The 25,961-nt window shown below is 51.7% G+C and overlaps 1 protein-coding gene across 2 annotated transcripts; it reads left to right on the plus strand.

The window, feature by feature from the left end:
• On the plus strand, positions 1-25,961 carry ST8SIA2 (ST8 alpha-N-acetyl-neuraminide alpha-2,8-sialyltransferase 2). 2 transcript variants are annotated; one of them, XM_038185087.2, is made up of 6 exons: positions 3-225; positions 13,672-13,734; positions 15,660-15,788; positions 16,259-16,516; positions 18,286-18,579; positions 25,529-25,961. In XM_038185087.2, the coding sequence occupies exons 1-6, from the start codon at positions 122-124 to the stop codon at positions 25,815-25,817; spliced, it is 1,137 nt and encodes a 378-aa protein (XP_038041015.1). In that variant the 5' UTR covers positions 3-121; the 3' UTR covers positions 25,818-25,961. The 2 variants fall into 2 exon arrangements, with proteins under 2 accessions (XP_038041017.1, XP_038041015.1); XM_038185089.2 differs by lacking the exon at positions 15,660-15,788 and having other exon boundaries at positions 1-225.

The raw sequence follows: 25,961 nt of genomic DNA on the forward strand, positions 1-25,961 counted from the left end.
GAGCTCGGCGGGCGCCGAGGGGCGGAGCGGCCCCGCCGGGGGGCGGTGGCGGCGGTGCCGGGACGCGGAGCCGCGCTCAGCGCCCCGCGGAGCGGCTCGGCACGGCTCGGCCCCCGGAGCCATGCCGCTGCCGTGCCGGGGCTGGACGCTGGCTTTGCTCACGCTGCTGGTCGGCTTCCTCATCTTCGCCGACATCTCCGAGATCGAGGAGGAGGAGGGCAGCGGGTAAGGAGCCCCCGCTCCGCGGCGCGGAGGATGGAGGAGGAGGAGGAGGAGGATGGAGGATGGAGGAGGAGGAGCGGGGCTCGGGGAGCGGCCGGACAGTTTTCTTTGTCTCCTGCTCTGCCGGCTCCTCGAGAGCCCAAGTGGGCAGGGAGCTCGCTCCGCGCACCGCGCAGCCGGCGGCAGCCCCGGGAGGGACCCCCCGGGACCCCCCCCCCGGTGGGACGGGAGGGGACCGGGTGGGACGGGGAGATGGGGCCGGTCCTGGTCCCGTTGGGGACGTGGAGATATCGGGCCGGGTCGGGTGCTGGAGCAGGTGCCGGTCCCCCAGAGGCACGGCATCCCGCTCCGGGTTGGGGTGCTGAGCCGGGTGCAGGTCCCGGTGGCGGTGCTGGAGCGGTGCCGGCAGCTTCGGGGTGGTAGAGAGGGGTTGGGGAGAGGGGGCTGCGGCTCGGCTGGGGATGGAGGGGAGAGCTGCATCCCGGGGGGCTCGGTGGGTCCGGGTGGGCGTGGTGGAGCGGGTACCCTGCACCCTGGGGCGGTGGGAAGGGGCCGGTCTGCAGGGGGCTGGGGCGAGGATCTGTCCGTGGGAAGGGAGAGAGGGAGCAGGGACAAGATTTGGGATGGGTGGGGGGTGATGGAGAGCACTGGGAGAGCTCAAGCTGTTTGGCTGTTGGGTCGGAGGCTTTAGGATCGCGTACCGCTCCTACCTGGGGCGTCCTGTGTGGCAGGGACTAAGGAACCCTAAATCTGGGAAGAGGAGCAATGCCCTACCCGCCCCGTAAACCCCATCTCGGAAGGCTGCTTGGTAAATGAGGGAGTGAGAGGAGGAAGAGCGGAGAGGAGGGCTTGCATTAACCCGAGGAACTCACTGCAGCAGCGTGGGAAAACAAGTCACATCGCTGTAGGAATGGGGGGTGCCCTGGTGGTGCCAAAATGGCACGGGGTCCTTCTTTCTGCTCAGGACTGGGTGGAATTTCCTGCTGGAGTAGCTCAGAACAAACACCTAGCACTCGGCTAAAACTGTAAATGAAACGCGGTGATGTTTGTCATTGCTTCATTGTTGGATTACGCCGGGTGCCACGGGCTAGAAGTGCTTAAAGGTCAGTAGCCCTGCCCAGAAACATCCAGCACCAGGCTGTAGGTTACCAGGCTGGGCAGATTATTGCTCTGCTACGAGCTGACGCTGCCTATACAATAAGAAAGGAAATGAAATGCTTCAGGAGCATCCTCCCGATCGGACAGGCTGCTCCGATCCCCTCGCTTTCCTCCCATCCTTTTTTCCGGCTTTGGCTCTTTCTTCTCCCTCCTCGCCTATCTGCTAGATCTGCCTGCTAGAACTTGCTGTGCCCTTATTGAAAATCTATTCTGTTGTGTTAGTTACTTGTCCTGCTCTTCACCCAGGTTCATTAGGGACTTCCAGGTGTTTTTTGGGTTTGGTTTTGTTGTTTTTTTCCCCTCCTCCCTTTACTGTACGTGTTATGGAAATTGGATGTTTGCTGGCTGCTTATCTCCAAGCCCTGGCATCTGAGTTTGTTGCTGTAGTTCTCCAAGGAAGTACTGCCAAACAGTTCAGCGGCAGAGACAGCAACAGGGTCAGATGAGTTCTGCAGGAATATCGAGCAGCCTCTTTCATACGGCGTTTCAGCAAGTGCGGGAGGTAACGTGGGCAGGAGAGGAGATCCCTGTGCCCCTGGCTAAGACGCACTCACTGCCCCAGGGACTGAAGGAGGCTTCCTATGATCTGGTGCCCTCTGATACACGTGCATTAGTCCCAGACCAATTTATTTTCTTTATAAATAAGCTACCACATTGGCTGGGACACAGGGACACCCAGAGCAAAGGTGAGACTATATTTAAAAGTCACCATGAAGTAGGACACAACAACCCTTTCTCCTCCTTTCTCCATTCCCACCCACATCTTTTCCCCATTGCATATCCCAAATCCCTGAAGTAGCCTATGTTTGAGCTCCTTCATCCCAAGCTCTGCTCATCGTACACCCTTGACTCTTAGCACAGGAGCCTGGTACAAGGAACACCCCATCCCTGCGTGCAGCCATGGTGCTGGTGACAGCCAACACGATGCTGTGACCTGGCTGAAAGGCATTGCTGGGGAGAGGTAGCAAAGTTGCAAAGAGTGAGACAGCCCAGGAGATGGTTATGGTTTTTCAGCTTCTGGGGCCACGTGCTAGCGGCATCTTTTCCAATCAGGACTTGTAGGTAAAGGGGAAGACAAAATGTGTGCCGTGGTGTAGAGAAACCGCAAAGTTTTCTAGGAGCTCTCGGCATTCCCAGAAGGGAACAGTTCCACCCTGTTAGAGGTTTGGAAGCCACTGGCTTTTTGTTCAGCTCTCTCCCAGGTTTGGAATATCCAGCTGGTGGATGATTTAGCTTGGTGTCCTCCTCCCCGATCCCCTGGCACCACCTCGGTGGTTGGCATGGCCCAAACGGGAAGCAGGGGGAAGAGGCAGGCAGAGACCCCTGGCACCGAGGGGCTGGGAGCTGCAGGCAGGTGCAACTCTTTTCTTCTTTTTCCTTGGCATCGAAACACTCTCTAATTATTGCGAGGAGCGAACAGCTTGCCCACTTTTACACATACCCTGCCCCCTGCCTGTGATTTGGATTGTCTTTGGAAGGATCTGCCTCGTACGGGTAGGAACAGGAGGAACATATTTCTCTCACCTACAAATACTGGGAAATCGAAGAAAGAGAGAACAAAATGTTCATTAGGTACAAAGTAAAAATGTAATATTACTGGCAAACGGACAAAAAAAAAAAAATCATGCTGTTTGCCCAGACAAAAAGTTCCCAGCATCACAGGTGAAAAAGGGGGCTTGGAGCTGAGAGCATCTCTGCCTGGCGGAGCTTCCTGAAGAAGGAGACTCCTTAGGAAGCAAGCATCTTTGCTCCTCCAGATACTATTATCCCTCCTCCTGCAGAGGGGAGAAGCTGAAACAAAGAGGCTAAATGACAGTGCTGGGGCAAGGATGGAAAATCAGCAGTTTCTGGGGCCCGGCGCTGTGCTGCTCTCACTAGCCCTTTCCTCTCACCCATTTCGGCACGGGCACCCCTCTGCCCACCTGCCTGGAGCCGGTGGTGGGGTGCCAAAGGGGAGGTGGATGCGCTCGCCCTTGCTCCTGTCCCACCGGGGTGACATGCAGAGGTTTCCAGCGGTGACATGTGGATGTTTCCAGCGGCGTGGCCACGTCGGTCCCCAGCAGCCACCCTCATCCCGGCCGCTGAACTTTTCCTGCAGCCCGTTGGCGCCCGCCTTTCCCCGCACCGCTCCGTGCACAGCTCTTTGTTTCCCCAGAAAAGAGACAAAAGAGGCATTCGGGGCTGGCTTGGGGAATGCAACAGCAATCGCTGCCATTTCTTCATCCAGCCTAGGACAGGGGAGCGGGCCAGACCTCTCCTGCCTTCTGCGGAGGCAGACAAAGGAGTGGGATAATTATTGGGAAAGCGAGGGGGATAATTGTTGGAAAATTCTGCTCCTTGGTGGCGGTTTAAAGGGACTCTTTGTTATGCATCTGCCGTAGCGGTTCTGCAGGGGTCCGGCTGTGTCCTGATTGTCTGTAGAGGGAGCTGGTGACCTGCTGCCACCAGGTGACTTCTGGAATTAGCGTGAGCCATCTTAGGCAGCACTTGACACTTGGTAATGGGTCAGACTTAATATGAGTCAACCTTTTTCTCTGCTAGTCCGGACCACGCGCCTTTCCATCCTGATTAGAACAGGAATCATATCCTGCTCTTTGAAGTGATGAACTGGAGGATTAAATATCGCTGGCCTGCCCCGAAGCTTGTCGTCAAATCGCCACGTTTCCAACGCCTGCCTGTCGAAGTCTCGGGAGAGCCACAAAAAGGCTTCACGTCCTCGGCAGTGGCTGATGCGTTTGCTCTGAGTGGCCTGTAGCATGCTACAGTCATAACACTTCTTGTCAAGGCTGGTCCATCGACTATAAACATCCTGCTGAAGTCCTTCGGGCTGTGATTTATTGCGCCTGACCCGGAGTCAAAGACTTGCTCTACACCGGAAAGTTTTGCTGAAGAAAAGTGCCACACTCTGCCAACCCCGGCTTTTGTGCGCTCACACAGCGGGTGCACAGGAACCAACAATTACCTGGGTGGGTCTGGAGGAGGAACGCCTCTCCGCAGCGCAGATCCCACGGACACCAAGTAACTGTTCATGCAAATCAAGTCCGTGGAGAGGCCTTTGTACTCGTTGGGTATGGCAAGGCTCTAACAAAAGCCCCGTGACGCATCGGGCTGGAAAATAAAAGCAATGTTGGAGCGCTGATTTGAATGAGGAAATATTCGGTGTAGGCTTTGATTGCCACACTCCTGACAATACCTCCAGCAGCCCATTTTCAGGTTGGCTGCAGAGCTCCCCTTGCTCCCTGTCAGCACTGCTGTGGCACAGAAAAGCCCCATCTCCTGACGAGCCACAGGGGGAGGAGGGCAGGGGTGGCTGCCACAACATAATGGGCAAAACCCCCGTGCTGCTGCCTAGGGAAGGTGAAGGGGATGAATCTTAGCTTATTTCCTCAAGCTGAGCTCTGAGGGGACAGCAGGAGCAGTGGTGCCTGCAGGAGGGATGAGCAGCAGGAGGGAAACACCAGCAGGACCCTGAGCTGTCCAGTGGAGCAAAGCCAAATCCAGTGCCAGGAACATAACCAGGCCCTCTGTGGGGTTTTCCTTACAGCTGGTGAAAACTTCAGTCCAGTCCTGCCCATCTGCTGCCTGCAAGACCCCAAGGAGGGGATTTCCGAGGATGCCCATGAGGGGAGCGATGGCAGCAGCCCTCTGGCTGCTTCTCCAGCCAACTCTCCTTGGGCACGGAGGTGCTGGAGCTACAGCCGGTCCCAGCTGCTACAACCAGAGTGCTGAGGAGACAAAAGCCACCCCGATAAGTGCTACAAGTTTCCCTTTCACCTAGGTGGGCTTTCTTTGTCCAGTCACTAACCCTGCAAATGCACCATTTAAATCTGGAAGGGAATGGACACTGATAAAAGGCTTGTCTTTTCTTTTTTTTTTTTTCCTCTTATATTCTGTGCTCACATGCCTGCAGCAACCGTGGTTATTCTGCTTGGACATCTGTTCGTCTTTGCCTACCTGCATGCCAAATGTGCTTCAGATCCTCCAGAAAAGCATTTAACAGGAGCTCCTATACCTTTCCCTGGGCTTCCCATTTATGAGTGTTTTGGTTTTTCATCCCTAAGAGCAGAACTACTCAAATAATGCATCTACAAGCACTGTTGCTATAAAAAAACAGTTGTTTCAAAGCCAGGCTTCCTCTAATTGCCTCCATCATTTGCTTTCCTTGGGTCTGGGTCACCTTCAGCAGCAAGAAATAAACCCAAACCACAGTATTAGACAGTAATTATTTTGCTTTTTCCCTGCTGTCCTTCCCCAGCTGGCTCTGGAAACCAGGGAATTCCCTGTCCCAGCAAATTTACCGTGGGAGCAGACTTTGAAGTGTCCTTCAGCAAACAGCATGGCAGAGCAGGCTGGTGTCAGTAGCTCTGCCCATCGCAATTCAATAGCAAGGAAAAAAAAAAAAAAAAAGGAATCCTTACAGCTCTGTTTCCTTTGTGCTCCCACTGTAAATCTAAGCAAGTCCTTTGCCTTGGCTAAGCAGCAGCCTTGGTGGTGGTGGCCTTGGGATAAGCACCCTCACCAGCAGCACTGCTGGCACGCTGACTTCACTGGTCTTGCTGTTGAACATACACAGGTCTCTTGTTTGCGTGGTGTGCAATTCATCAAGCTGGTTGCTTGTTCACAGGGTCAGTTCTTTCCAAAATTAAGCGCTAGACTCTTGCTTGTTGCTACTGCAACTGAAGTCCTTGTCATTGCACATAGAAACCCACTGGGAATAGCACAAACAAACAAAAAAAACCACCAGGCTGGCCATCTGCATGCTGAGCACCCTGTCCCTGCCCACCGAGCACTCTCCATATGCAAGGCTGCTTTTAAAAGCACGCACTGTCACCGTCACAACAAGGTTTTGCTGTGCTCTTGTGGCCTCCCTCCCTCAGACAGCATCACAGCAGGCTCCAGGCATCCCTGTTTGAGGGGCGGTTGTCCCACCACCATCCGTCACCTCTGACCCAGGTGTCACCATCATCCTTGGGAACATAAGCCAGCAGCTATGGCTGGGGACATGTTTCCCCTGCTAAGGTTGAGCGTTGTCATCAGACATCCCCTGCACCTTCTCAGGCACTCAGAAGCACACTCGACTGTCGCCCAACAGCTGCTCACTTGGTAATTAAACTTCTTCCTGCTGCTGCCTGGATCTCCACAGCGTGGTTTTGTGAGACAGGGGAAGGGAGAGGAAGCTGAACTCTGAAACGACAATATTTTTTCAATGCATGGCATCTGGACAGCATCCTCAGGGGAATAGGTCCTTGCAAAGGTGGCTCCATTTCTGGGGAATGCCTCTGATGGTAGACGAATGGCTCAGGTGTTTGCTGACCATGGGGTGCAGCTCTCACCAGGGTACTCCTGGTACCCAATGTCATGTTGAGGATGTTCATACAGAAAATCTGCACCAAGAGGATGTCACTGCCCAGGAGAGGTCCTCAGCGTCCACGCTGACAGTGGAAAAAGGAAAACATGAGACCCTGAGTATCCCAATGAGCCTGGGGACCCTCAATCATTTCCCAAGGTACGTGGCACCCGTGATGCTACAAGAGCCGCTGGGATTTCTGCCCTTTAGGACAAGGATGCTCAGGAAGACAGGATCTCCTGCAAGACTGATGCTCTACTGCTTGTGCTCTCTGATAGCTCTGCTCAGTTGGCTGAAAAAAAAATGATCTCGGGACGAACATACAGTGTAGACATGGTTTTTAAGTAGTGACACATTTGTCTCCCTCAGCTCTTTGCTAGGTCTTCCCTGGACTCTTGGTATTTCACCTTCTCCCTTCCAGAAGGGGAAAATTAAATCCGCAGACAACACCCCTGTCCCAAGCCCCTCTCTGGATGCTTTTAGCCTGCTTCAGTGGCTGTTTCTTTGCTGGATATTTCACTAACATAGCCAAAGAAGACGAAGGAAGGAATAAGGCCTGCCGGTATGCAGGATGGGGAGAGGTGAAGCGTGTGACATTTCATCCCTGCGAGCACGTGAGTGTTTTGTCTTTAGAGCAGCGATAAAACAGGAGTGTCACGGGGTGATGGAGTCGAGCCATGCTGACACTGTGAGGAACGTGTGTGGATGTGAGACTGACACTCTACAGGTGCGAGAGAGACAGAGCCTGTGAACCCCAGACCCGCAGACCCTGGGGGGCAGCAGGGACCTTCAGCGTGCTGCCAGCATCCTCCTGCCCCTCACAGCTCCTTCAGACACGGACTGGGATTTAGTGGCGACGCTCTGGTTACCCCAGCACGAAGGGATCCCCAAGCAGCACCCTGGTGATGTGCTGCAGGTGGCCCTTTGTTTGCCTCATGTCCTTTCACCTTTGGAACTGTGCTTTTCCTGCTACTTCTGCACTGTTTTTGTCACGTAAGCATTTCAGCCTAATTGGCTTATCCCTATTAAGCAATAGGTGTCTCTGTTTTGCAAACTCATGTGTCTCGATTCCTGTGCCCTCGGCGTACACTGGCAGTGATTGCACACAGTGATTTGCAGCCAGGCAGAAAGCTCAGGGCCAAACCCTGCTCTCATTTCCACAGGAGCTGATGCGGAGCCACGGTTCTGCCTGGCACACGGGGCTGCTTCGATGCTGAGCACCTCCAACCTTCCCCTTCCCTCGCGGGCTGTGGGGTGGGTGAAGTGATGGAGGTGGGGCTGTGGCATGGGAGGAAGCAGTTAAATTAGAAAGGCTGGTTTGTACAAGACTGACAGACCTCCTTTTACTCAAGAAGGGTGATAGCAAGTGCCATGAGCAGCAGCGAGGCTGTCGGCTGGCACTTTGTCACCGAGCCTCCCAACCTTGCTCCCCAACTAGTGAGGCAAGGTGATGTTCTTGAATCCCCTGGTACAGGCACGATCTCTGAAATGTGGTTGTATGACTCGATAGAGAGAGTGGAACTTGGAGCTGCAAAAATAGCACCTGATATTTAGGAAGTTTTTGACACCCTGGCTGCCAAGCTGTGACAATATGAACAAGTGAGATTTTAAACACATCGAAGTGAGATTTCAAATGTCTCATCAAGATATATTGCAGGCTCTTTCATCCTAGCAGACAAATGCTTTAGAAATTTCCTCCAAATTAATCCCTAGAGAGGAACCTTGCTCGCCAGGAGAGTGCATGCTGGCAGGGCTGCCCAACGGCCACCGCTCCTCTTAATCGCAGTCTCCTTCACACCCTGGATTGAAAACCTCAAAAGCAACTGATGAAATGTCACCGGGAATGATGGGCAAATCTCAAATGTCCTGGCTCCTCCTGACATGATATAAAATATATATGGGGCGGTGAGTGAGAAATGAGCCTGGCAGCTGGGTTTTTGGTGCGAGGGGAAGACTGGGGTGGGCAGGCGGTGTTGTGTGCCAGCATCCCATCTCCAGGGTCAGAAATGGGGTCGATGCCATCATTCCTCACCCAATTTTGGCTTTAGTTTCCCAGTTGGCAGTTGGCCGATGTTGTGGGCCTGCCTCCCTCTGAATAGAGCGTTCCCTCTGCGTGTTTTGTCTCTTCTGCGATAGCGACAGCAGCTCATCATGTGGATGGGCTTTGACATGCTCCCCTCAGCAATCAGCTGAGCATCCAGCGAGAAGCCCCCAAGGGGACTTGCTGATGAATGCGACCTTCTGCTGGTCTCAACACAACCCCCAAACTTCAGGGGAGAGGAGGGAAGGTTGAAGCCTGTGTCCTCGTCCCAGTTTTGCAGTACTGTCCTGAGTGAATCCTGACCCTGAAGGCCCCTTCCCCGAGGGCTCAGGGAGCACAGGGCTTATCTCGATGACTGCATTTCTCTTGGTCATCAGAATGAATTTGGTCATTTCATGGGGCAGCCAGAGAACATGAGCCCTTCTCTAACATGGTGGGGTGTGGGTGCCAGCCAGTCCCTGACACCGCCAGGTCTGGCCCACATGCATGCACGTCAGATTACCTATCATTGAGAGCATCAGCAGAGCTGAAGTGTGTCAGGCTTTGGAGGAAGGGTGTTATCTACATGTTTGTAGTTCGTTTCCAGTGCCAGCTTCCAGTTTCCCTTTCCCCAGGCCTTCTGGTGGCAGTGAGCAGGTCGGCCTGGCCTGCAGGGGGTCTGTCAGTGCCCTGCTGGCATTGCCCAGGCCGGGCATCACACCTGTGATCAATTCCTGTGGCCCTTTGTGTTACGTGTGCTTCCCCTCAGCCAGCAAGAGCTGTGCTCAGGAAGGGCAGGAGGCATCTGCTCCTGTCCTGGGCTGTGGACCCGTCACCTCCGGTGTCACAGGCCAAGCCGCTTCCCTGTCACCATCCCAGCCTTAAAGCGAGGATCACAAGATGCTCCTAATGCAAAAGAGGGCTGTGGAAGCTCACTCAGTAGGTGTTACTCATTTGCACTCCTCAGATAAAACTGTGGCACTCCAAGCTGTCTTTCTGAGGAATTCGGATGAATAAATTTTGTTTAACAATCCCCCTACGGGTTACGGTGCTGTTACTACCTCTGTTTTATGCGGAGGAGGGAGGAGACGGGAGCTGGGGCAACTTGGCTCATCCTGGGTCAGGAAGGCTCTGGCAGGTTTTGTTCTAGAAATGCAAATGCAGCTGACCTGGTGCTTGGATGTGGCCGAATTGTGTAGCTCACATATTTGGACCATCCACGCTTGTTGTGCCTGCTTCCCATGTGTCTTCTGCTCTGGGAAGAAGGAGGAACATGAGGTGGGTTTTGTAAAATACCCACGGCAAACACATTTTCAGATTTGTAAGCTTGCAAACAGGGGTGTGCAAAGCCTGCTTGTAGAGACCCAGTCACCCAAAGAAGCTGTGTGACCTACTTGTTCAGTCAGAGCAGCTTTGATTCCATGTATTGAAATTGCTGAAAGCAAAACCAAACTGCACTGAGCAACAATTAAGAGAATCATTTAAGAAGTGGACAATGATGAAAAGGGAACCAAAACCCCTAAACAGCCCATTCATAGACTGTGAATGGAAAAGTCTTTGCATACCTGGTTTGTGAGGAATTATTCATCCAAGAAAATTTGGACCTGAACCATAAGACATTTTTTCATTCTTCTCTGATATATGAATCAGTGTCACTCTAGAACTAAGCACAGAATATTTTGACCTATATAATATCTTAGACAGTCAAAATTCAGCTTGAAAAATCTTACAGCAAAAATAAGAAAGGATGGCATAAGCCAGTAATAAGGCATTATCGCATATAGATGCAACTTATCGCTGGAAAACATCCAAGCCGAAGTCAAAAGAAGAGCGTTTTGTAAATAATAGGATTAGGAAGCAGGTTGGTACTTTGTGGGGCTGGCTATACAATCAAACTGATAACAGCTAGATTAATAAAGCAATTCAATCTAAACACGCTGTAGCACCAGAAAGCTTTTCAAAATCAATGCCTATCAGTGCAATTTTAATCGAGGTTGGTCTTTGCCTTTTGAAGCCAAGAGATTTGAAACTCCAGGTCAGTAAGGTGTAATAAAAAGCATTGTGTTTGTTTGTTTGTTTGTTTGTTTAACATGTACCTCTTAATTACTACCTTCCATTTCTTAAAGTTTTCCTCTTCCCAAGTGGGACTGGAGAGGTGGTACAGCAATAGTAGCTTGGCTGTGTTGGTAGCTGTGGCAAACCCTGGAAAATGTGGTGCTTGGCTAAACTGGGGGCATTTTGAGCAACTGGTGTGCCTGGCTGGTACCTGCTGGAGGGCTGAGAGAGACATCTGGATGGGGGAATCTTCCCCGTGGTATCACAGCTCTCATTGTCTTTGGTTGTAGAAAGGGAGATTGTAGGGAGAGCATCCAGAAGTTGCAGTGTGGGACAGGAAGGATGGAAAGGCTGGTGGTTTTGAGGTCACAGGAGTGTTTTAGGGTTGACTGGACAAGTGGAGAGCTTCAGCCAAGTATCATGTCCCAGTCTCAGGCAATCTCTGTGGCTTGGAGAGAGAACCCAAGCCCAGTGGGGGGAGCAGCATCCCTGCCAGCATCTCAGGAGCTTGCCAAGAGCATCCCTGCTGCCTCTGGGCCAGATGCTGGCTAGCAGAGCCCTGCTCACTCCTCCACTGCTGAGCTGTCCCTTCCAAGTTCATATAAGACAGCAGTTCACTGCCATAATAGGGTACAGATCATATAAATACCCACCCAGGGAGGAAGGCAGCATTTTCTTGCCCTCTTGGGTGCCTGAACAGGGCAACCACAAGAACACTTTGTGCTGTTTGCATTGAACACTTTGTGCTCTGTTTGCATTGCAATATTTTGAAAACTTTTGCTTTTCACAGTGGAGGGAAAATGAAGAGCTGACCTCTCTCCCCACTGCCTCCACACGCAGCGAGCTGGGAGGTGGGCTCCCGGATCTTCTTCCTCACATCCAGCATCACCTGCCCAAGCACCTGCCTGAATTTCAGGAGAAAACATGCACAGAGCTGTCACTGGGGGCATGTAAAGCTTAGCTTGGATAAATGCATTTGAATAACATGTTGTGAAGCTTTGGATCATTCCTGCTGTAGCCCCAAAAAGTGGATGAGGTGGGCACTAAGAGGTCTTCTCCACTTCCAGATTTCTGTGATTTTTCCCCCCCTTTCACAGAGATTGTGAACCAGCACTTATTCAGAGAGCAACATTTCTTTTTTCTAAGCCCTTAATCCAGTCCCTATCTCTCTTACAGCAAGTGTGAAGGAGTGTGAATCCCATTTGGAAGGCTCCTTCAGAGGAGACGTCTCTGAAAGGATGCGTGGTTTGCACGCTAATCCAGCCTGCTCCCACAACCCGCGGTGAACCCCATTAAAGCAGAGGCTTGTTAAATGCCAGTAGGCTCTAGGAATAAGCCAGTCCTGCTGTGAAACAGCTTGCTAGCTCTCAGGTTTGTCAGAGGAAAAAGGAGAGTGTTGGAGGAAGAATCTCAGTGGCTTGGCCATAGAATGGGCTCCCGTGGGAGGGAGGGAGGGAAGGGACAACCATCACAGCTTCTCCAAGGGTTTTATATCATGCAGTGCTGAGGGTTGCTCTCAGCCTAACTAAGGGGTTTACATCACATCCCACAAGCCTGAAAATCTTTTTAATGCTACCAAATGGCCATGCTCACTATTTCATTTGTGTCTAATACACCTGGGATCTTTTTAGGACTGCTAGAAATACCTGCTCCTGAGATACATTTTCATTAAGGGATATATTTCCAGGTAATAATATTTCTGCTGGAAAAGAATTTGGTTCTCTTTATGAGCGTGTTCATACAGCTATCTGTACAATAGAAACAATAAAATGGAGCAATGAGGACGTGGTGGCTAAAATGTGTCTGCCACTGAGTGTCACCAGAAAGCAGGGGACAGATTCTTTGTGGCCTGCTACAAAATAGCGAGCTAAAGCAAGAAGGGGCTCTGCAGCTAAATGCAGAACAACACTGGGATTTGTTTAACAAAGGATTTATGGGCCATATGAGTGACACTGGTTTCTGAAGGGGCTTGGTCCCACCTATTTTAAATTATAGCAACAGTCCAGCGCCTGGTGCTGGAAACATGGGCTCTGCCTTCCCACAGGTCCTGCTCAGGCAGGGTTGGTGCCCGTCCTTGTGCAGGGCTGCCTGGCTGTGGCAGTGACAAGGCTGTCCCTTCAGGTCCCAGCTCCAGCTTGTGAGTGACCCCGGTGAGTTGGCCTCATAGCTTCAGCCAGGTCACACCAAGGGTGGAGACCAGGGGCTTCAGGGCACCCATGGGACCAGAGCAGGTTGGAACAGGGCCCTGGGTCTCTCTTGGGTCACTGGAAGCTGGGAGAAGGCGCATGGTGAGGACAAGGTCTCTGCAAGTCACCCAGGAGGCTGTTGGCTCATTTGGGATAAATGGAGACATTGGGTGGTCCAAATTGAATCCCAGGATGAAGCCAGAGGCATGAATCCTGGCCACGTCATTCCATCAGTGCCCTGGAGAAGGACAGGGAGACATCCCTTGGAGACCTGGAGGAGACCTTCTCTAGGCATAGCTCCCACCTGATGCGGTAAAAAAAAAAAAAAAAAAAAAAAAAAAAAAAAAAAAAAAGTTGAGATGTATTTAACGCAACCTGTAGGCTGCACGCTGCTTTGACAACAGAGACCAGATGTCTTTGATGGCTGGTTAGAGAGCGCAGGTATTATTAATTGGGTTGGTTAGGAGCTTTTTGCTGTAATGGTTTTACGGTCGCAGTAGGGCAGCAGCGACGAGGGATGTGAAAAGCCCTTCACAGGCATCAGGACATCTCCGTTCTGGATGGGGTGAGATGCGAGCCGTGTCTCAGTTCAGAGCCCTTCGGAGCAGGATCTCTTGACTGTTGAACAATGCTTGGCAAAGAGGAGCCGGGTTTATAAATAATGCATTTCCTTTGTCTTGCAGGAGTTCTGGAGGCAGAGGTACAATCAGATCAGCTGTGAACAGCTTACATAGCAAATCTAATAGGTTTGTAAATTAGATTTTGTGTTCATTTGTTTTTGCTGTAAGGCAGCTATTAATCTGCTTCTCCTCTTCGCTGGATAGTGCTGGTCTTATTTAGCAAATGTATCTGTTTCTTTTCACTTCTGCTTTGCATTTTCTTAATCGTTTCTCTCCCTCCTTCCCCAGCTCAGTGCAATAATCATTTGCAAATAACCAAGGATCTGCAAGTTGCGGTGATTGAGAGAATGAGAAAGAGAGAGTTACTTATGGTGAAAATAAGTCAGTGATAGAGTTGCCATTTTCGTAGTTTACTACGTGCTATTAGGAGGGAGAGAGCTTGCTTTGACATCAGAACCCCATTTGGTTTTATCGTAATGCAGTTCTGTAACGTCGCTCCCTTGCAGAGACATTTCGTGGCATCACAGCCTCACTCGATGCCTCTCTGTGTTATTTTTACGATGATGTTGTGTCATCCCAGCGCTGCCAAGTTGTAAAGCCCAGCGACACCACGCAAGAAAGAAAGAGCTGTGCCATTCTGCGACGGTGGCACAACACATCATCCAAACACAGAAAATGGACAGAACAACAACAAAAAAAAATCATAGTTATTCCTCAGATTCCTTTACCCTATTTCCTTTAAGGTTTCTGACACCTCATAAGTAAGCTTTGCAAGGCATGAGACAAAATAGCAAAACACAGGATGGGAAACAACCTCCACTGGAGGCAGCCTCTGGAGAAGGTCCCGTAGCATCTGGTATGTACAAGCACACACGAGGACACTGACATCTAGCCTTTATCAACACATTTCCCTTCCTCTCTGCAACACTACATAGTTTGTGATGTAATGCGTCCTCAGGAGCACCAGCCTTGGGCTGGAGATGTGCTCCCAGGAGCTACACATTGCCGTGAGCCTGGGCTACCAGCTCTGCCCCATCTCTCCCTCTTTTCCCACCCTGGGCTTTACCTGCCTTTTATGAATGTATTTATTTACAAACCGTTCCCTGGCTGGAAAAAGCCCTTTGCACTACAGAGGGAGATTCCCTTCAGCTGGTAGCAAGTGCTTTGGCTGTGTGTTTTTCAGAGCGCTCTGAAGTGTGAAGGCTTTTTCGGGGCTGCAGACACATGCACAGCTTCTTGATGAGATGCTTGGGTATTCTCTTTGGAGGGCGGCTGGCTGAAATCAAATATGCAGAGGCTCCCTTAATTTATGCCATTTGATGTAAATTGCACTGAAGTGCTGGGGCCTATTTGCCTCTTAGAGCAGGGATTAAAAGCTGGGGTCTCCCAGTGATCATCTCCAAACCCCAGCATGAGTGTATCTGGCTGTTTCTCATCCCCCTGCTCATTTCTGGGCATGGAGCAGGCAGGATAGATGCTGAAATCATTTTGTTCTTTTTCAATGGGGAAAAAAAAAGTTACCAGCAAGCCAATCTCCCCCTGTTTGGGGTCTTCACAGTGAGTACCCAACCTCACAAGCAGCACCCAGCAGCTCAATTAATTCATTTCTCCATAGGGTGAAGTGCAGGTTGTGTTTCCCTCTTGAGGTTTTTACCCACCCCAGGAGCTGAGGGGCTCAGCTTTGGGGTGCAGCCCATCTCTCGGTGACATTTGGGGCTCCGCAGGGCTGTGTGTGTCGTCTGCCAGCCTGTCTGCAGTGTGCTCGTGTCTCCCTGTGCATGCGCTTCTCCGGCTGGATGTGTACAATTGTGTTTTATGTAAACCTGTAAGTATGTGTTTGTGTGAGCGAGCAGGTATTTAAGGATCTGTGTCGGCTTGAGCGTGGCGGAATACAAACAGGCTTTCAGTTCTCGTTTAGGTAATAACTACAATTTTGCTTTTCTGATGAAGTTTGAATTCCAGCAGCCACCGCCGAAGACAGTGATTAGAAATGCCATTGGGATGCTAACGGATCCTGTCTCTCTCCCTCGCCCTGTCTTTCTTTTCTCTAGAGCTGAAGTAGTAATAAATGACTCTTCGTCTCCAGCTGTTGTTGACAGAAGTAATGAAAGCATTAAGCACGACATTAAACCAGCCTCATCCAAATGGAGACACAACCAGACACTCTCTTTGAAGATCAGGTACTGGTAATTACCTATAGGACAAGAGACAGATCTGGTCCTCTCCAGTGCAAGCTGGCAAATTGCCTCTGTATATCATCTAAAGAAGTCAAGGAAGAAATAAAAGGCTTATCTCCTGCTGAGCTAGACTTCATATCTGTAAGCGATCGCTTGGAAATGAGTTCCCAGCTGAACCAGCTGGCCCTGCAGCCGTGAAACGCGCAGCATTCGAGCCCCCAGTTTCCAGGCCAAGTGCAACTGGTGTGCAATGCTGGCGTGCCCCGGGGGGAATGCAGAGACCCCACTGATGGTGGGCCAGCCACGCTAGCCTGCTGGAAGGGCTGGATGGGGCAGGAGAGGGCATTAGGGTGGAGACAGCTATTTGGAAGCTGTTCCTGCAGGGCAGGCAGGAGACAAAGAGTTCATCTTCTGCGTTACCCAAATCCCCTCTGTACCTGAACTGATGGGGCCGTTTTCTTCCCTGTCCCCAGGAAACAGATCTTGAAGTTCCTGGATGCAGAGAAAGACATTTCGGTGCTGAAGGGGACGCTGAAGCCGGGGGACATCATCCACTACGTCTTTGACAGGGACAGCACCATGAACGTCTCTCAGAACCTGTACGAGCTGCTGCCCCGCACCTCACCCCTCAAGGGCAAGCAGTTCCCCTCCTGCGCCATCGTGGGCAACTCAGGGGTCCTGCTCAGCAGTGGCTGCGGCCCCGAGATCGATGCACACAGCTTTGTGATCAGGTAGGGGCTGCATCCTGCCATGTGGTGGGTTTGGGGGGGTTGGAGAGGTGCAAGCATAAAGTTCACCGATGCAAACACCTTGCTGTGATCTCCTCCAACCACTGCCAAGCGCTCCTTGCAAACACAGCCCATGTCTTCTCACCCTGCTGTCCCCAGCACCCATGTCCTGCAGTCACACTGCCCCACGGGCCACAGTGGCAGGTCCTGATCTGCCCGAAATTCCCTCCCTAAGATGCTCGGAGTGCAGAGGAGGAGCGCGCCAGCCCTCCCATCCATCCCCAACACCCATGTACATCCGCTAGCTGAGGGGCTGTGGGAGCCCGCTGATGATTTATGTATGTGCAGACATTTGCTTCCTGGCAAGTCTATTATGAAGACAGCCCAATCCATCAGCGGCTCACGGAGGCAGTCCCCTGCGTGACGTGGGGACGAGGATAATGTCACCTCTGCCCCTGCTCATGGCCAGCTGCTCCAGCCCGGCTGCCGGCAGCTCCCTCCTGGCCACAGGGGACTGCACCCATTTGCATCCTTAAACAAAACCAGAGAGAGCAAAGGAGAAAACAGCCTGTTGCTCTTCTGGCAAAGTTATGGAGGGGTTTCATGTCAGGCAGCAAAGCTGCGAGAGAAAAGTTTTGCTGGGCATAAGGCGGGGTAGGACTGGGATTTGGGGTGAAGTCTCCCCAGCCACGTGTGCTAGTGCAGGGCTGGCGTGGACGGGCTCTTCCCACCATAGATTGGCTGAGCCACCACTCAAAACTGCATCCTCACGAGGAGCTTTGCTCCTGGCAGCCTTTTCAGCAGGGCTGGCCATGGGCTCTGTCCACAGCTTTGCTCTTCAGACCCAACGTTTATTTTAAGCCATTTGACTCCTGCGGCGAGCACATCGGATGGGCTCCAGGGCCCCGCATGCTGCTTGCTGGGTTTTCTTTCCATTATTTCCCCATCTGCAAAGTGGGGGAAAATAGCAGTAATGGCTGGTTATGGAGACAGACGGTTAAGACACAATTCCTGCTCATTAAATACTGTAAATTCACTGTAAAACACCACCGGAGAGCACAGTGTGCTGTAGGAACCTCCCATATAACAGGGGGGATCTGCTGGCAATTTATCCCACAGCCCCTCCATCCTCATCCCTCACAGGAGCACAGGAGCCCCTACCCGCCTGCACAGCCCCAGAGGAGGCAGCAATTAAAATGATGGAATGAAACTGGGTTTCTGAAGGTCACAGGCTCCAATCAGCCAAACCCCGTGGAGCCCACGTCCTGTGGCATCCACCTCCTGCTGGTGTCATTGTCAGTGCTGGTGCATGTTCCACCTGGGGACATCTGCCAGCCTGCCCGAGCTGCTGCTGCTGCTGCCGTGGGGTGCGCAGGCACTTACAGAGGCAAACATCTTCCTTGCGTGGGAAAAGCCATTTCATTTTAAATCTGCTGTGGCAGCAAACAAGGGAGGTTTGTTGCTCTGCGTTATTTTTGAGCTGCACCAGCAGCAATACAGACCGTACAAACCCGCCCACAGTTACACGCAGCATTAGCAGTGCCCAGAGGAACCTGCACACGCGTGCCAGCATATTGACATAGCTCGTCACTACCAGGTGAGAGCCTCTCTAATTTATCACAAAGCCTCATTCTTCTTCCTTTCTCCTTCCAAAAAGTGAGGGCAAACAGCACATCTGTCACTGTCCTGGCACTGAGCATCACCCCCACAGTATTTGTTAGTGCCCTCTCTCATATCCACTGCAGAGGGCTGTTCAGTGTTTCCCCTCGCAGGTGCAACCTGGCCCCCGTCCAGGAGTACTCGCAGGACGTGGGCATGAAGACGGACCTGGTGACCATGAACCCGTCGGTCATCCAGCGAGCCTTCGAGGACCTGGTGAACGAGACGTGGCGGGAGAAGCTGCTGCAGCGCCTGCACAGCCTCAACGGCAGCATCCTGTGGATCCCGGCATTCATGGCCAAGGGGGGCAAGGAGCGCGTGGAGTGGGTGAACGAGCTCATCCTGAAGCACCGCATCAACGTCAGGACTGCCTACCCCTCGCTGCGCCTGCTGCACGCTGTCCGAGGGTGAGAGCACAGTTGATGCGCTCGGAGCCAGCAGTCCGTGAGCTTCCTGAGCTGGGTTTGTGCTGGAGGCAAACAGCACGAGCTGTTTCTTCTGCAGACCGCGAGGAAGACTCCACGAGCCATGGCTGGGCCCTAAATGAGAACTGGAGACCACCTTGCAAGCGGGGGCTTCTCACTGGGCTGAGTGTGAGGTGTCCTAGCCGTGCAACAGAGCCCGAGTCTGACGGTGCTTTGCTGGCTGTAAGCCTGGATGTCACCACAATCACTCCCCAAACTACAGTTAGGGCTTTCCTAGGGGAAATATGCGTGTGCTGGCTAGTGACAAGGCTTGTCACCATGGGCCTGAGCAACACATGGGGACATCACCCAGCTCCTCACATCAGGGAGCTGGTGGTAGGTTGAAAAGGGCAAGACCCAGTAGTTCCTGAGTAGTTCTTGAGTAGCCCATGTGCTCCTGTACTGGTGCTAATTACAGTGCTCATCTCAAATGAACTTCTAAGGCAGAGAAAGGTCTGACATGGCCCGGTCCTGCTGATCAGGTAAATAGGCTCAGGTGGTGGTGAATGGGTGTGTTGGGAGGGCAAGAAGGAGCTGCTGCAATTTCAGAAGTGGGGAAGGCACAGCTGGAGGCTACCAGGGAGGTTATAAAGGAAGGGAGCCCCAGGGGTGAGACTTCTACATGAATGCCCTGGGGATGAGGTAGGCTCTTGCTTTATTTCTCTGGGGTGAGAGATCATTTGTTAGGTATTTAGGGAGAGCAGGCAGGTGGTGGCTTGTGCAGGAGGTGGCTTAGTAGCAGCCCCTTTGCAGCAGCAGTTCTCTCTGATCCGGACCCCAACCTGTTGCTCTCCCAGGCTGGGGATCTATTTGAGCAGCTGATGCTCCCCCCTCTAAGCCTAAGCACTAACAGTTCTTGATTACTTCGGGCATTTCTTCCCCCCTGCACCTTCCAGCCTGAGCTTTTTGGAGGGGTTGCTCCCTGCTGACATCGCCTCATGCCAGGGATGGACTGGGCATGGGGCAGGCCCTGGGGATGCTCTCGGGTTGGTTTCCAGCACGAGCCAGCCTAAGCCAGGCTCTGGTGTCACGGTGAATCCCAGGCAGCAGCAAGGCTTGAGGACAGCCGGGTCTGCCCTCCAGTGCCTGTGCTTGAGGCTTCCCTGGGCCTCAGAAGCTTTTTACAGAAAATGCTCGCTTTGAGGTAAAGAAAGGGAAGGAAAATGACACCACAACTCACGTAAAAGGGGGGAAAATCACCCAAATTCTGAGCTATTTCTAGATGTAATTGACTTACTTTCATCTGTCAAAATAGAATTAAGCTCCTGTAATAAGCCCTTTAAATCAACAGGCTGCTAATCCTGTGCTGGCAACCGCTCCTGGTGCCAGCACCTCCCCGCAGAAAGCTCTGTGAGGGTCTGCTGGGGCTGGGCACCGCTGCCCAGCTCCCCACGGGATGAGAGGAGGGTGCCCCAAGCTGCTCGGCTCCCCTTCGAGCCAGGGGAGCTGCTGCCTGCCTGCCCTCCTGCTTAACAGCTCAGCAGCAGGAAAACAAGGATGCTGTAGATTAATGATTACTATAGCATATGGTGCAGTTTGGGGTGAGGAAGGAGTCTTTCCCCGAGTCAAACTGACCAGAATGACCAGGAGTTTAGTTATTTGTTGTCTTTGATACTAATTTCTATAATCATCGTATATTTTTGCTTGATGAACTCTTTGCTGTTAGAGGGGCATGGTCTCCAACAACTTCCACAGCCCCCATCTCTCTGAGGAACGCAGCAGTTATAGCATTAAGCTTTTCCTTTGATGGATCTGAGATTTGTGCAATTAAGACACCCTGTGGAGTGTAGCATGCAGCTGAGAGACAATAACCCACAAAGGCTTCTGAACACCCTCTTGCACTGCAGTGATAGAGTTGTCCCTTCTTCTTTGCTGGATAGAGCTACCTTTGATTTATAATCTATCCTAAGTTGGTTTGGAAACCACAAAGAAATGGGGAAGGTCTTTCAGCTAAGAAATTCTTTTAAGTATTTTCTTTTTTTTTTTTTTAAGCAATTGCACTTTCTACACAAACTAATGTTATTTCAGCCAACTTCAATTCAGCTACAAAAGCGTTGCCTTTACTCTTCTTCCTTCACTTCCAGAGAAATACATTCGTAAGTTCTTGACTCTTCCTTGAACTGCAGAATTTATTGTCCTGCTCTGCTTTCCCCCAGACCAAAATGCATTTCCGTGGCAATTGAACACTTCTTCCTATAATTTGCAGTGCATTTGAGGCACTTGTAGAGCGTGCATCACTGAGATAAATAAAAAGCATTTTGCTTTTGTTGTCCTTAACAGCATCATGTGAGACACCACCTTCCCTGCTGTGCTGGTGCCTTAAATGTTTGCTGGTTGACTTTGTGTTGGTGGTTCTGGATGACCAATGCAGTAGGACAGAGCCTCTTCTCTCGCAGTTAAACTCACCAGCTCTGCTCCCTGCATGCCAAGAGTGGGGAGAGCCATCAGCATTTCGATGGAGGGGCTCAGGAACAAGCTGTCAAAGTGATGGAGCAGGGTTACAGCTAAGGAGCCTGTTTCCAGTGCCAGTTCCATGGGTTTTGGGGTGCATGACTCACTTCTGAGAGATTCTCTGAAATGTCTCCTGGGCGATGCTTCTGGCAAGCGCGGTGCTCATCTTCTGGCTGGGAAGCAAGCGAGCCCCTTATAAGTCATCTGTTAGCGTCTCCAAAAAGCCTTGTAATCCCCATTGCCAAGCAGCTTTTGTTAGAGAAATAACATGAAATGCAGGAAACGGGGGGAAATAATTATGTCTGGAGGTCTGACTATCACCTCTTGCAGAGAATTCATGGACGCGTTTCGGTTCGCCTCGTATAATCTAGTCTAGCTTTTCTCACCGTGTCCATCACAAGGCTCTCTTAGCTGTAACCAATTCTAATCCCATCAGATTTTATTAAGAGCTTCTTTAAAAAAAAATATAAAAATCAATAGATCTTCCAGCTCCTTGGCTTGCTCTCCCATTAGTTTTACCATCCAAGCAGCCGTGACAGCTCGGGCGTGCTCTCTGTGACAGCGATCACCTCGCGTGGTGCCTGCAGCTTTTGTAGCATGGCTCTGCCGTGTGTCCTCAGAAACACAGCTGGGTGGGACATGAGGTGGCTTCATCCTCACCTCAGATCTCTCTCTGGGTCCTCATACCCAAATAACATCTAAGTAAAGCTGTGCGTGGGTTAGATAAGCGGTATCGCAGGAAGGAACGCTTCTGTGGGCAATTATTCTCGCCCCTTCTGCACGAGCAAATGAGGCACGCTGTATCCAAGCTGGTGTCTGTCTCCACCAGGTCCCCGTGATGCTTAATTGGTTCCAGTTAATCAGGAAGAAGATTTAGGTATCTCTTCGTAAAAAGAAATGGAGAAGCATAGGAGGGAAAGGGAAAAGAAATAGTGATTCTCTTCCCAGTTACATTCCTCCACTTCTGTCTGCTTGGCGATGGCTCAGCTTGTGGATGTTGAGTACCCTCTGTGTCCACAGGGGCATTGCAGGTACCCAGACCTGGGTGAGAATGTGGTTATTCATCTGTTACCAATCTTTAGTCCCTCAGCATTGATTTCCTTGTGTTGGGACACTGTAACCCAAGCCCCATCTCCCCCTGCATGTGATGTTTGAAGTTTGGGCTCTGCCCAGGCTGGGGATGAAGCCCAGCTCCAGGCACAGCTTTGGGACTCTCGGTGAGGACCTGAGGGTCAGTCCCCATCCAGCACAGATCTGGTCACTGTAAGGTTATTTTGTTGGAGGTGAAGGAGGAAACTGGACACACAGATGGATGGACAAGAAGATTTCGCTCTCCCCCCGGGCTCCAGCACTTCATCTCCTCTCTGTGCCGTTCCCTGCTGGCCCTGTCCTGGCGTGCAGCAGTGGGAGCACGGGGTGCCAGCAGGGTGCTGATTGCCTTCAGCCAGCCTCTTGCGAGCGTTAATGGGAGCAGGATGTGTGTGGCAGGCAGATAATGTGCTTCAGACACTCAGGGGCTAGCACCTCCACAACAGCTTGTGTTTGTATCGCACTTGGACAAATAAGCTGTTTTAAAAGGGTCTGAAATTGCATTATTTCAGCTATTCTGATTTGTATCACAAAATAATGCAGCCGATGCTGCTGAAACTTGATTTCTTCATTGACCTGGCGTTCTTTTACTCATTTCATCAGTGTGATAGATTTTTAGTTCATTTTATCCTGCTGTTTAACCCTTGCCTGAAGGGTACACATTACTTGAGGGTTTCCTTGGATATATCAGAAGGTGATGTGCAAGCACAGAGCAGGATCCTGTCCTTGCTAATGGTCCCAAATGCTGTCTGCAGAGAGGAGTCCTGCACCCAGCATTTTGGCACAAGCTAGGGACAGATTCTGCCCCCCAAATTCAATGCACTGGGCAATGCAGGAGGAGGATGAACACTGTCACTCCCTCCAGATACAGGTGGGAGCTAGGGCTTCCTACGGGTGGCATCGGAGCATTTTGTCTCCGGAGGGATTCCCACCGGGCCTCAAGAACTGAGCCACACAACAGCAGCAGTGCTGGGCAGTTCTGCTCAGGAGACTTCTTAGAAACCTACTGGGAAATCGGTGTTTCTGTGATTGCTCCATGTGCTGGAACTGTTAGGTTTTGCCTGGGTTTTGGGGAGGAGCAGCACTTTTCCCAGTGGCCACGGAGGGACTGGTGAAGTCTCTTTTGCAAGACACCTGCCGTGTCCATGGTGGATGGTACCTGGTGAGGAGGAAGCACAGGGCGCTGAGCTGCTCCTTCCAAAACCTCTGTCCTTGGCTAGCACCAAGTATCAGCTCGGGTAGGGGCTCAGCCCTGTCTGTGTCTGGGCTGCTCCCTTACAAAAGATGGCCTCGATGCTCTGGTGGCATTTTCCATCTGTCGTTATCATGCTCCTCCAAACAAGAGCTGTCTCAGGCAATTCCTGCCTGGCAGCATTATGGCTCTTATCCATAGCTGCATCCCACTCAGGTGCCAAACCATCTCTGTGGCTGCTTACACCCCTGAGGGTTTGTTTACGCTGCTTCTGAAGGAGGTCGGTGCTCGGAAGGGCTCTGAGAAAGGAGGCATTGAGTTTCAGGACTGCTCTTTGCTCTTCTCTTTTAATTGCTGTCTCTTTCCATAAAATGTTGCAGTTAATAGTTATGGTGATTGGTGTAGCCAATTTGAAAAATAATTACTGCCTGCTTCAAGATTATCTTTCCTCCTAATTAAAATCCCGGACCTCACATATTAAAGGTGTGCTGTTGACACAGCATCCCATGTGCGCCCAGACAACCTCATTTGGATTTACAGAATTAATTAGGTTTTATTTCCATCCCCAGCTGTTCTCTCCTGCACTGGGGATGTGGCCACTGTCTCCGCTGGGCAGTGGTGGGAGAGAAAAGAGGGAGATCATCCCACACTCCTGCCACAAAATGATCATTAAAAAGTATTCCCCAGCACTCACTGGAGATTTTCCACCTTAATTGTGTAAGAAGTGACTTGGAAGAGCTGTGGTGTGACCTGTGGTATGGTTTGGACGTGATATATTGTGTATGGTATCTGTTATTTTCCTTCTAAGCATCTGAATTGCCACTGTCCACTGTGATATTGCAGAAAGGTTTGGAGTGCTTGGTGGTGTTGGGTTGTTTTGGCAGATCCCCTTCCTGCTGAGGCTGGGAGGGCTCCTTGGAGTGCGGCCCTTATCATTTTTGTCATTCTTAATATATCTAAAAAAAAAAAAAAGTCAGCATTTTGGGCAGGCTGGGCAGGTACCCCAGTAGCTTGCTGAGCAGTGCCCTCAAACTGAAGGCTGCATCTTCCCCCAGAGCCACCTCCAATGTGACAGCTCCTCCTGGGTGGCTTTCCTGCTGCAGGAGGATACCCTAATCCAGCATTAAACAGCTCTGATAACCTCCTACTTCTCTGTGCACATCAGGGGCCTGATGCAATTCCCCTTGAAAAAATCAAGGAATCTGTTTGGCAGCCACTTGTGGGATGAAGCAGTAGCACCGCAGCAAGCTTTGCTGTCCCCATAGCTCATCCCCTGGGCAAGCCCACAAAAGGCCAGTGGTGACATGTATTCTTGCTGGTTTCTCCCCACTTTCTTGCTCCTCTTCCATGCTGGGTGCTGAGGAGAGGAGTCAGGGAAGGAGGACATCCTTCCTCAAACACCACACTCATACTTAGTTCAGCTGCCGGTTCCTGGCCAGTTCTGGGGCGTTGGACCCCAATGAACCCGGCCCCTCCTTTCCGTGCATGCTTCTGGAATTTGATTCACCAGAAAAGTCAATTTTCCTCTTATCTCACTGAGAACAAGCAAGTACATTTTGTGCCTTGGTTGCTAAATTTTAATGGCTTTCGTGAAAAGCTAATTTGCAGGATTATGGCTCTGCTCTCCTGCGGGTTCCTGCTGTCTGAGCCCCAGACCCTCGGGAGCCCAGCAGGAAGCGTGAATGAGGAGCAAGACGTGTCCCATGTTCAGTCACCTGCACCCAGGCCCTTTGAATTATCCATCACCAATAATCCACTGGCAGATCCCGCAGCGAGGGCTTGAGCAGGCAGCGGCAGCATCAAACGTGTTCGGGGAGGAGGGAGTGTGCCTGGGGAACTCTTCCACATCTCCGAAGGCCAGCGTTGCGAGCAATTTGTTTTTCATAACGGATTGCCGAGACATGAGATGCTTCAATGCCATAGCAACACGTGTGGTGTAACCGCCAGACAGAGAGCAGGAGATGCTTATTCATGAAGCATTCCCCAGAGAGGCTTTCTTGGCATGGAGAACTCTTCTGCTAGTCAGAAACCTCTCACTTTGAATCACCAATATATCTCCGCTGGAGGCCGGGAAGGGGGAAAAAAGCACAAGAGATGAGCTGCGTGTGCGAGCACAGCCACGGGGGCAATAACAGGCTTTCCTCTTCTGTCTTTTTGCAGGTACTGGCTGACCAACAAGGTGCACATCAAGCGACCCACCACCGGCCTCCTCATGTACACCCTGGCCACTCGCTTCTGCAACCGCATCCACCTCTACGGCTTCTGGCCCTTCCCCCTGGACCAGAACCAGCACCCGGTCAAGTACCACTACTACGACAGCCTCAAGTACGGCTACACCTCGCAGGCCAGCCCCCACACCATGCCCTTGGAGTTCAAAGCCTTAAAGACTCTGCACCAGCAGGGAGCCTTGAAGCTGACTGTGGGGGAGTGTGACGGGGCCACCACGTAGGGCGGCCCCCGGCCGCGTTCCTGCAGGCTGCACAACCAGGGCAGGCCGGGGAGGGGGCGGACGGGCCGGGTGCGGCCTGGCGGGGATGGTTGTCTTTGTCAACGCGCAGAGCAGCGGCACAAATACATATACGTGGTACCTATA

The sequence above is a fragment of the Anas platyrhynchos genome, chromosome 11 (assembly GCF_047663525.1).
Source record: "Anas platyrhynchos isolate ZD024472 breed Pekin duck chromosome 11, IASCAAS_PekinDuck_T2T, whole genome shotgun sequence".
NCBI classification, from domain to species: domain Eukaryota; kingdom Metazoa; phylum Chordata; class Aves; order Anseriformes; family Anatidae; genus Anas; species Anas platyrhynchos.